General features: G+C 38.8%; 1 protein-coding gene across 1 annotated transcript in view; it reads left to right on the forward strand.

Moving 5' to 3' along the window:
• The window catches only part of SYNPO2 (synaptopodin 2), an 88,096-nt gene that overhangs the window by 62,283 nt on the left and 13,615 nt on the right, over nucleotides 1–12,198 (forward strand). The window contains exons 3-4 of the mRNA XM_065685563.1: nucleotides 793–1,586; nucleotides 4,921–7,094. Coding sequence (XP_065541635.1) covers nucleotides 793–1,586; nucleotides 4,921–7,094 — 2,968 coding nt within the window. The remainder of the gene's footprint in view (nucleotides 1–792; nucleotides 1,587–4,920; nucleotides 7,095–12,198) is intronic.

Below are 12,198 nucleotides of genomic sequence, written 5' to 3' on the forward strand. Positions count from 1 at the left end.
AGTAAAACAGCCTAACTGAGCCAAGAGAATTAATAGTTTAAAAAAGGGAGCTACATTGAGGTATGCAGTAGGCTTCAGGAAGTCAGTTTTGCCAGTTAGAAATAGGTATTTTTAATAACTAGGAAATACTGTATGAGTTCACTACATTTTTACACCCAGAATGTTTTAATTATTCCATGATATATAAGGATGATATATAAAGAATGATTCACAGGAATTCTTCGAATGTGTATTTTCGGTATTCATTCCCCTCCCTCTGATCCTCATCCAGTACATTTCTATTCCTTAGAGAGTAAACTGCTTGGGACGAGGATGGTGCCTAAAACAGTTGTAATAGTAGCCACAGACCCCCAAATTAACCACTCTTCTGTTGCCATGCAAAGTTAATTTTCTCATGCATATGGGAAATATGAAAAGGTTCTGCCCCAGAAGTCTCAGCAGCATTGTCTGGAAATACTTTAATAGAAATGTGTCTGTGAAAGCATACCGATGTTAGGAATGATACAATTCAACAGTGCAGAAGGATGGTAATTGGATCATAGTTCTACCACAACAGTGCAATCTACCTCTTACTGAACTGTTAAGTTGAGGAATTTTGAAAGACACAAAGATGCTCCAATTTAAGACTTCTATATTCTGGGAAAGTTTCTTTATCTTAATGGACTTGCCAGCAGGTACCACAATTAATATAGGGGAAAAACCACAATACAGAAATAGCTTTTGTAACTGTGCTTACAATTGCTGTGCTTACAGCAGCTTAATTTCTTGAATTACTTGTTTATATATATGCAGATCCTTCACTGGAGTAACTGAAGCATTAAGTGCTGGAAGAGAAAACGGAAAAGATGAAAACATAAACAAAGAGGACTATAGGGAGAGTACTACAATGCAAATTAACACAGCAAAAGAGATACCTCATGGAGATTTATGCATCACAGAGATACATAGTGACTCTCACCAGGGAGCAGGAGAAAGGAACATACACTTTTCTGAAACAAAACAAGAGACCACACAAAGCCAAAGAATTACTCCTAAAGTGATAGGCACCTCCAAAGTGCTTGTGACAGATGAGACTGCTCTCAGAAGGAAGACAGAAGAAAGAAGGCCAGGTACTATGGTTGAGCTGCAGTTGTCCCTCTTAAATGAGAAGCACAAAAGCACCCATGCTCCTGCTGTGACTCTCTTGGGGGCAGAAAAATGCACCCTTTCAGGAAGAGAACCCAGTGTACAACAAGATGGGACTAGCCCTGTAATCACGATTCCCCTGGGCATGAAGGAGGGCAACATCCAGTGGTCAAGCAAAGTTGTCCAGTTTTCTAACAGCAAAGAGATCAAGAGGATTCAGGGTACAGCTCCATCTCTCCCCAGGGTGGAGGTGATCCTGGACTATTCAGATAGGGAGAAGGAAGTACCCAGGTCTCCGGTTGAAAGGGGGTGTGTTAATTCTCAAGTGAAGGAAGGGCAGTCAGAAGCACCTCCTTCCCTCCTCTCCTCTGCAATCTCATCAGAAGGCACAGAGCAGAGAGAAGACAACCAGCACTCGGAAAGGGATCACAGACCACTCAAGCACAGGGCAAGGCACGCAAGTAAGTTTGTCTCATCTAATCATTTGCACTGCCTGAGGCTATCCTTTGTAACTTTAAACATAATTTCAGAATTTAGAATGCATTAGGAAAAATATGTTAAGAGGGTTTTCTTCTGCAGTTTTCTAACTTTTCCTCTCTATTTTTCTTCTAAATTATGTTTCTGTTCTTGCTTTACATATTTTTTTTCAGGGTAATACTTTGCTTCTGGTGATGAGCCAAGAGAACACCCATGCCTTAACTGTGCTGAATAACTTTGCTTAGATGACTTTGTCCAATTAAAAATACTTGCATCTCCAAAAAAGACTGAATTCTGCTGGTCTTCTAATGTATATTCAAGAGGCAATCTGCAGAATATTGACAAAAAAGCAGGTTGCTTGAACATGTCTAAGTGAATCCTGTGGATTTCTCCTTTTATAGAAAAAACTTTGTGTTGTCATTCGCATCATCTGAAATCAAAGTCATGCCACTGCTCTTAAAAGTTAATAAAAAAAGCTAGTAGAAAAGCTCGATGTTGCCTGCAGAAGAGATTTTGACAGACATTAGCATGTGTGTGTTACATGATCCTTCAGTTTTGTCAGTCTTCTCTAGACTGTAAAGTGAACATGCTATTTCTTCTGACTCCCATACCCAGAGATGAGCTTCAAAATGTGTCCAAGAAGTTTACATGTAACTAAACTTGCAACTGGATACAATATTCATTCACTGACTGTAAATATTCATTATTTATTTATCTATTTATTTATTTACTATTTTATTCATTTGGGATCTTTCTATTGGCTGGTCGCTCTTTCCCAACAATGTTAAGAATCCTGTCTGGGGATTTAGCAGCAGTATGTCAAAGGTGCTTGAATGCATGCAGTGATATACTGTAGCAACAAGCTATTTCATGCGCAGTGTTGGAACTAGTCTGCTAACCCCCCACTAATTCCTCTGTAAGCATATTTTTAGCATGATAACCATTTGTATCTTATTGGCAAGTGGATTAAACAGTTACTGTTGCCTAAGTGTCTGTATGCAATCCACATATCTTTGGCATATTGAATGAAGCATAAAAGAAATGTGCACATGCTTTACATTTTGGCTGTGAAGTTAGAACCAGCTGTGGGACTATGCCTGTCTTCTTTAGAGAACTACTTGCCTGCCTTCTGGAGGCAAAAGTACAAGGAATGAATTACATATTACACTATAGACTCTTCTCTCAAGCAGGATATAGATTCTGTCCTCTTCCCACTTCATCTATGACAATCTCAACTCCTAATCTAGTGGCAGGACATACCTTTAGGAACCATTAATGTAATCTATGAAAGTGTTTGCTTTTAGTATTATTATTATTTGTAAAATACTGTCTACACATTAGAGAAAACAAATTCCCAAGCATAGGGGAATAACCTGTGTGCAGCAAACAGTATGTGTGGATTTTCTTAAATTAAAAATTACAATGCAGCAGTTAGGACTAAACTAGAGAAGAGCATTTATTATAGGTGCTTGATCTCTTCAAAATATTTTTTTGCTGTAACTAGTCATCAGATTATATTTACCTGAACATTTAACATTTCTTCTGACACCTTTTGAAATTAATGATTAAGTAACTATCTAAATGAATTAAGGAAAAATATGCTAACAAAATGGAAAGTTTTGCTTTTTGCAGAACTGTATGGGTACCTGATGAATCCCCTTCCCAGAATAACACTCACTGCGGATGCAAGTACATTATTTGAAAGCACAGAACTTACATGCTTTCTGTTTGCGGAGGCGCTCTTAACACTAAAACCTATACTTTTGGAAAATGTCCTCAGTGACTATTGTAAGCATTTGGATCATCTAAGGACTGAGCCAAGGATTTTGTGATTTGGCTCTCTCACTATAAAATACTATAAACTGCTGGTTTGGGTGCCATGCTCTTTTCTCTTTTATAGGTTCTTGTGAGAACCATTGGCCCAGCCATGCTGTCATCTGGCATAATGACAAAACTCCAGTTGTCTTTAATAGGAGAAGTATCACTCTCCATCTATTGACATGGCTAAAATGAGCATTGATAGAAAATCCATCACATGGCTTTCCTTACTGAGTTTGCTTTATTTATGCCTGCAAAATATATTAAATAATTTACTGTTCTATTTTTACTGTTCTATTTTCATATATCAGAGGCATGCTTTATTTTTTTTTTTTTTTTGTAAATTAAGTGGAAGGTGATCATTTATTTAGACAGCTTCAACTTCTAGCTCTTTTAAAGGGAGAAGCTATTGAGGCTGTCATTCATGAGATGTGGTGGTAGAAGATAAGGAAGGGAAGGCAACAGGGACACCACCTGACCAGCACTGTCCCATGAGGAACATGCTCCATGTCACATAATGAGGAAGGAGTCATGCTGATGTACAGTGCATCTGTCAGCTTTACAGCTGCATCTATTCCCATGCCACATGACTTGATGAAAACAGATAGTTTATGCTTTAAGAAATACATATTATTGATACATGCTAGTGAATAATCTTGAGTAGTTGAGCCCCCTTCATTCAGATCTTAGATGTGTATTCATTCCTGCCACATTTTCAAAATAATCATTCTGAAGTTGTTATATGCTATACAATTCTGTATTATGTTTCAGGTAAGTAATGCTTGTTAAAACACTGAAACCTGCTTTCATTGAGTACCATGGCCAAACTCCCATGTCTTCCAAGAGGCTGAAAGTTAACGCTAATAGTTTCTATATATGGCTTTGTGGGTATTTACTTGCTTTTAAATAGCTATTACAGAGAATCATACCAACTTTTAGCAACTATACACATTCTGTAATTCATATGAGTAAACACATAAATGGCAGAAGCTGCTACCACTGTCAGACAGAATACAGTTAGTCTCATTTGGTCTCAGATGTTGAGCAGTCATGAGCCTGGCTGGCTGGGAATGTCCACTGTAAGCCTAGGAAGTGTGGTCAAACATTTGGTAAATGCCATACCACAGAAACTAAATAAATGGAAAAATATTGTCTGCCTGTTGCTGCTGAGATTACTTATGGGAATAAAAATCAAGGACGCCAAAAACAAAGACACAGGTAATGTTCCTGTTGAAGTAAGAAAGTCTTAAAGAAAGTGATGTGGCCTTTGAACTTGCATGGGTGTGACTCGAACGAATGCTAGATATAGAATTTACAACACAGTTGATGTTGTGGGAAAGGCTTAAGTATAATCACCTTGCTATATAAAAGAAATGTTTTAATATGGGAAAAGTGGCAGTGGGTAAATTTTCGTATAGATAATTGCAGAACTATTTGTTGTTAGTCTCTGTATTTTTGTGGGCTCCATGCAATTAATGTGCACTTTGACTCCTTCCACAGGGCTCCGGCGAAGTGAGAGTCTTTCAGAGAAGCAGGTCAAAGAAGCCAAATCTAAATGTAAAAGTATTGCACTGCTGCTGACAGCAGCACCCAATCCCAATTCCAAGGGGGTGCTGATGTTCAAGAAGCGTCGTCGAAGGGCGAGGAAATATACTTTAGTCAGCTACGGTACCGGGGAGTTAGAACGTGACGAAGACGAGGGTGAAGAAGGGGAAGGTGAAGAAGGGGACAAAGAAAACACTTTTGAAGTGAGTTTGCTTCCAACAAGCGAGTCAGAAATAGATGAAGATTTCTTCTCTGACATTGACAACGACAGTAAGATTGTGACATTTGACTGGGACAGTGGTCTACTTGAGGTTGAGAAGAAGATAAAAAGTGGAGACAAGATGCAGACACTTCCAGAGAGCACAGGTAAAGGGGCCCTCATGTTTGCCAAGAGGCGTCAGAGGATGGATCAGATTACAGCTGAGCAGGAGGAGATGAAGGCACGCACAGTGCATACAGAGGAACGAAGAGAAGCAATGTCAGAGAACTTCCAGAAACTACGTTCTACAGTCTATCAAACAAAAGAGGAAGAAATGTCAAGACAGCAGACCTGCATGAGCAAAAGCTACACAGATGTGAGCCAGAATCATAGCAAAATGCTACAACAAAATGGCTTTGGCTTAGCACCAGACGCAAGCCTCTCTTTTCAGTCCTCTGACGCTCAAAGAGCAGCTTCTTTGAATAAAACAGCAAAACCCTTCCCTTCTGGGGTTCAAAACCGAGCAGCTGAACCATTTTCACCCATAAGAAACGTTACTAGTCCTCTTTCAGATATACCAGCACCACCTCCTTACTGCTCTGTTAGCCCACCACCTGAGCCTTTATACAGACCTGTTTCAGCTCCTGTAGCCAGCAGAGCTGCCCCATCTCTGTGGTCACCCAGCGAGCCAACAGAACACATAGCATCCCGAGATGAAAGGATTGCGGTACCAGCAAAAAGAACTGGAATACTGCAAGAGGCAAAGAGAAGAAGCACTTCAAAACCTATGTTCACTTTCAAAGAAGCACCCAAAGTAAGTCCTAATCCTGCCCTGCTGTCCCTTGTACACAATGCAGAGGGCAAAAAAACTACTGGGACTGGTTTTGAGTCAGGACCTGAAGAAGACTACCTCAGTTTGGGAGCAGAAGCTTGCAATTTCATGCAGACTCAAGCATCTAAACAAAAGGCCCCTCCTCCTGTTGCTCCAAAGCCTTCAGTCAAGATCTCTCCTACTGCTGGTACTCCAGTTTGGTCACCTCCAGCTGTGGATTCTAGCAAGGCTCCTTCTTTCCCAGCACCAGCCTCCCCTCAGGCAGCATATTCCGCACCACTCAAATCTCCACGGTATCCTCATTCTCCTGCCCATCCCCCAGGTACTCTCAACCTAGCTGGTCCTTTCAAAGGGCCTCAGGCAACCCTAGTGAGTCCAAACCACACACCCAAGACAACCACACCAGTCACATCGAGTGCTGAAGAAATAAAGCCACCCTTTGAGATGCCACCAGCTATGAGCGGAAAAGGAGCACAGTTATTTGCCAGAAGGCACTCTCGAATGGAGAAGTATGTGGTAGATTCAGAGACAGTCCAGGCAAACATGGCACGAGCCTCGTCTCCAACTCCATCTTTACCAGCTTCTTGGAAATATTCATCTAATGTCCGAGCACCTCCACCTGTTGCTTATAATCCCATCCACAGCCCATCTTATCCTCCTGGTGCTACCAAGACTTCCTCTAAGTCCACTGCTGCTACCAAAACCACAAAAAGAAAACCTAAGAAAGGTCTCAATGCTTTGGATATTATGAAGCATCAACCTTATCAACTTGATGCATCTTTATTTACTTTTCAACCTCCTAGTACTAAGGAAAGCCTTGCTACTAAGCAAACATTGAAGTTGTCTACTTCAAAGCAAGCTCTACCTTTAGGACTGCCTAGTGCTGGCTCTCCTACTAATGCCCGGGCATCTTCAATGTACTCAGTGCCAGCCTACGTTTCACAGCCTTTGTTCCAGTCAGATGCCCTTACCCCACTAAATGAATCATATGCATCTACAAGCTACTCTGCATTTTCTAAGCCAGAAAGCACCACATCCTCTTTGTTTACTGCTCCAAGGCCAAAATTTTCAGCAAAGAAAGCTGGTGTCATTGCACAGGTGTGGAAGCCATCCATTATTGAAGAGTAGCCCTTATAGCTGAAACTTAGTGTCCGTTTTGCTTGCAATCAATTGTTTGCAGTGTTAACCTGGCACACAAACAATGCCAATAGTATTCCTTAGCTTCCTTAATGTCAGATATATCACCTTAAATCTGGGTCCAAAATATTTGCACTTTTTTAAGGAATTAAAATAGATACAAACTTTAGCACTTTCATGCCTATTACCAGATGCTTTATACACAGAACATCCTGAAATGAACAGATACCATTGTACTAAGTAAGCAGGACACTAGGTTTTTGCTTTAGGACTCCTACATCAGAAATAACAGTAAACAATATTCCTGATATGTCAAATTAATAGAGAAGAACTTTCTGTCTTTCTGCCTCCCCTCCCCAACTATGTTCTAATGACCTAGGGATTTGAGGACTTTTTTATTTTTAAAGAAGTGCCTTATTAAATAATATTAATAGTAACACATACTACTAACATAGCATAAAATAGATACAGTGTTAGACTCTGACTGATTAGTAATGGAATACAACTGGATAGACCTTTGACCTGCACAGAGCACCACTGAATTAAGTCAGAATCTGTCTTGGCTCAAAGGTCCTTCCACAGGAATCTGATGGCCTACCAGTGGCTTCGTTTGCAAGCTATGTGGATCAGCTGTGATCCAAAATCATGACCTGCCTCTGTCATTTCACAGAGAATGTGCTGCATGAGATAGTGAAGTGTTCTGAAGACTTCAAAAGAGGCGGGATGACTGTTGGAAAAACTGGTAAAGATTTCCCATTTTGGGGAAATCTGACATCCCAAGTGCAGACATGTTTTTAGCCAAAGTTTGCCTTCAATCCAGCAAGTAAGATAAAAGCCAGTAAACCAAAATTATTGAACAGAGAGATGAGCTGGAATTTCCAGCTTCTTGAAATTATTAAATAGCTTCTTGTGAAAGCAAAGTGACTGAGAACTGAAGGGATACATATAGTCAAGGGTACTGATTCTTGCAACCATAGTAGTATATGCCATAGAAATTAACACTTAACAGTAAATCATAACTGTGATCATGTGTCCTCTCATACACATTTTATTATTTTCACTTGAAGCTTTACAGTGCTTCTTCACACTTTAAAACTTTTTACTCTGGTCTTATACTTTCACCTATTCCTTGTCATATTGGAGACTAAGGATTGAAATACTGCTACTGTAGAAAATTATTAAGTCTGTAGTCTTAAAACCTACTGTGTAATACTGCAGTGAGTAAACAGTCTTGCTGAAATCAAGGAGCTATATTTTAATAGTTTAGCACGTTTTTCCAGTAAGTAGTCCTGTTACCACCAGCGGTGCTAGGTCTGAAACAAGATTTTGTTTCACACAACTAAGGGTATCAAAATTCATCCCAAGTGTGAAGCTAAAGATTTTAAAGCACCACTGTGTGAATAAAAGTAGCAGAACCTGTTGATATATTTATTTAAACTACCATTAAGGTAGCTACAGGCCAGACTGTGGATGTTCTATATCGTAAGGTTTTAGCAGAACTATCTGTCTTGATGAAGAAAATATTCCCCAGAATGAACAGCATCTCCTTATTCTGGTCCATGACGGTAACTGAAACTGCAATCGAAGTTGAGAAGCATTTGGTTGTACATGCAGAAAGCAGGCTGGAATCAAAGTCTAATCAAGCCAATAAAAATCACTCCTTTCTATTTTGGACCTCCAAAAACCTACTCTCCCCTTTATATTTTGGATTGGGATACTGATTGCATTAGAAAATGACCAACTGATCCATCTCCCTCTTAAAATTCAAGAGAATTACAGGAAATTATTTTGGGAAAAAATACTTTGAAAACCCCAAGCAAGTATTACACTGCATTTACCTGGAAACAGAAAGCAAAATTTTAATCCTTTGGAGATCTCCCTTCTATCTCTTTTCCACTGTCAGTATCTGTATTTTTCTTCTATCATTAAACTTGTCCCTTTCCTCTCTGCCTGTTTGGCTTTATTTTCTTTGGTTTGGTTGCTATTTTTTGTTTCTTGTACAGGCTGACAGTACAGGAAATCTATTTTCTATGCTATCCTCTTAATATGAAATCTCTTCCCTCCCTTTCTCTTTCCCTTTACATTTCCCTTTCCCCTTCCCTTTCCTCACTCCCTTCTTCTCCTCAGTAAAAGATATCTGAACTTGCATACACTATTTTAGGTAGAAGTTTAAGATACTAGTATCTACTTGGAATAAAGATACCCTACCAAAGATAGGTCATGTTGCTAGAGAGGTACACAGTCATCCAATCAGCCTCATATTGCCATACATGGTTTTACTCACAGTCTCCTAATGTAAAATACATCTGTAAATTATAATCACACTTCTGTACTTGTTCACCCTGCCACCACAAGAATATTTCCTCAATGAGGAAATTTTTAGCACTTTTGTACTTCCACCACAAGTGTTGATGTTGATGCATGTGGCTATTAAGACACAGCAGCTCACATAGCATGGCCACCAGTTCCTATTAGGCTCGGGTTGGTAATTTCTGGAACTCATCACCAGCGACTGAGTATCCTGTGTGAAAGGTGGAGATTAGGGAAATCTAACTTCTAGCATATATACGCGTATACGGCATACCACTTTGCAAGTAAGAAATAATAAGTGTTATTATTCTGATCAGCAGCAGAAGAAACAAGAGGTAAAGCTGAGACATATGCAAAGGAAATCAGCTGTCCAGAAAGACAGAAGTCAAGTAATAGGAGTTAGATGAGAGCTGTGGACTGAAACAGAAACTTTCTGTTTCCTGAGTGATCTGTCTAGAACTAAATTCACCTGAAAGACAGAAATTCATAGCTGTCATCTTTAAAATAATTTTGCTATTTCATTAATTTTCAGCACAACCCAAATGTTCAGTTAGAAAGTCTACTAAATCACACTCATGTTTACAGCAATAAGAAAGAAGTCAGCTTCTGTAACAGCAGTATAAAATATAGCTACTAGCCTATCTTCTTTTTACTTTGTTCAAAAGAAAAGGAAGAGCATTTATGCTGAAAATTTGTATTTTGATCACAAATTTAAATACAAGTATTTCATATGAACTATAGCAATGACAGAAAGATTTTTTTAAGCATCAGTAAGAGTTAAAAGCAAAAGCCACAGTGACAATAGTAACTCAGCTAAGATCTTTTGAAAATCCCATTCAAAGTCCAGCTCTGAATTCAGTTTCATATATACACATCCTTCTACATGCATGCTGCTTGGACCCAAGTTGGCTTCAAGACTCCTTTTACTAATCAGGTAAGTGTGTAATTCTCAAGAAAATTTCAGAAAACTAGCCTACTTAAAGTAACAGATTTATCCAAAATGCAGTCTCTTGTGAAGCAGACACTTAGGGGAAAGTTGAGCTGTTTGTTGTCACAGGTTCAAATTAAAACCTAACCATTGTGTCAAACATAGTTGAAATGTCAAGAAAATGAATGGTTTATGTAGAGAGGAGCCACCTGAAATTTCACTTTGAAAAGGCAGTGATCTTTAGTAAATGGTTTTCTGAAAAAGCTATTTGAATTATTTTACATAATATGACAAGGTTACCAAGACCCAGTTGTTAAGTTCACTATGTAAGCACACGTAACAGTGATTTCAGGCCACCCGTTATAACAATACTTATAGTATGTTCACATTAAAAGAGGCATTTATACAGTTTATGTTGGTTATAGCACATTTAGTTATAGCACATGCCAGAGGTACTATACTGCACCAGTTTGGGTGTCACAATCCAGATAGAGTTTTCATGAAAACAGCTACCTCAGTCAAGAGTTTATATACTTTCAATTTCTGACTCAGTTATAAACCTCTTGTTATAAAACTCAATTGAAAAGTTTTGGTTTGGAGATGACTAGTTATTAGACAAAAAGCTAAAATTCCCATTGCAAAAAAAAAAAAAAAAAAAAAATACTAAGTTTAGTTCTTGAACAGAGAACTGCTTAACTTTTCCCCCAATTTTCTAGGGTAACCACTCTTACCATGTTCCTGCTCAGCAAAAGATTACATATTATGCAACAATTAGAAAGATATTTCAAATATTATTTTCTGTAGGAACATTTATTGAATAAATATTACCATCTCATACAAGTAAACCTCATTCATTTGCTCTTTGTTCTCTTATGGAAGAAACAGTTTTGCCTGTGTCCTAAGATATGTGACTGTATCCAGTGACAATAAGATGCTTGGTTCCAAAAGTACCTGGCCGATGGCATGGGACTTCATAACACACTCATACCGAGACTTGCAGCAGGGAATGCCCACTTCTCTGGTAGACACACTGACAATTCATTCTGAGATCAAGACAATACCATTTTGAGATCAGCCACTAGGAGGAGGCTTCAGTTCAGTTTTGTCTGAAGTATTCTTGCACTGATCCTAATTTTATATACCTACTACTATTTTATTTACTTTTGTATTCCTAATTTTATTTTATATGAGATATTCAAGAGTCAAGACACAAAATCAGCCCTAAAACTGTAGTGACCCATTTTGCTGTCGCCACAGCAATCACACGGCAATGAATTTATTTTCTTTTGGGCAGAGTGCTGTCATTATTCACACTAAAATGAATGCTCAGAATTCAAACAAATCTGTATGCATTTTTAGTAAAGAAATAATAAGATATCTGAGGTATCAGCAGGCTCCCAATCTTAGGAAGTGAGGAGCTGGTGTGTTGTTCAGGTAGGAAAATTAGGGCTAAGGGGCAGAGCAGCAATTATGGGAGAAAAAACTACTAGGATTAGAGGAAGCCAAGCACTGGGGAAGAAAATCCAGAAAAACAGCAGAGACTGAGCAGGATAATCATATTGCTCATTAACAGAGGTTCATGAAATACTCAAGGTGAAAGAAAAGAAAGGGTTTAATTATTCTGCACAGAGAAGGCTAACTATTTCCAGCCTTTTGTTGAAGTTTTCTAGATTATTCTTGGATGACAGAGTGCTCACACCACTGGGCATGAATTTTTTTTCCACTACTATTTACAAAGAGATACTGTGAAAGAACCGAAATGCTAATATCCAGCAAAAATTAAAAAGTGAGCTTTAAAAAGAAGCAGGTCCTACAATTGCTCTGAGA

The sequence above is a fragment of the Lathamus discolor genome, chromosome 1 (assembly GCF_037157495.1).
Source record: "Lathamus discolor isolate bLatDis1 chromosome 1, bLatDis1.hap1, whole genome shotgun sequence".
Taxonomy (NCBI): Eukaryota; Metazoa; Chordata; class Aves; order Psittaciformes; family Psittacidae; genus Lathamus; species Lathamus discolor.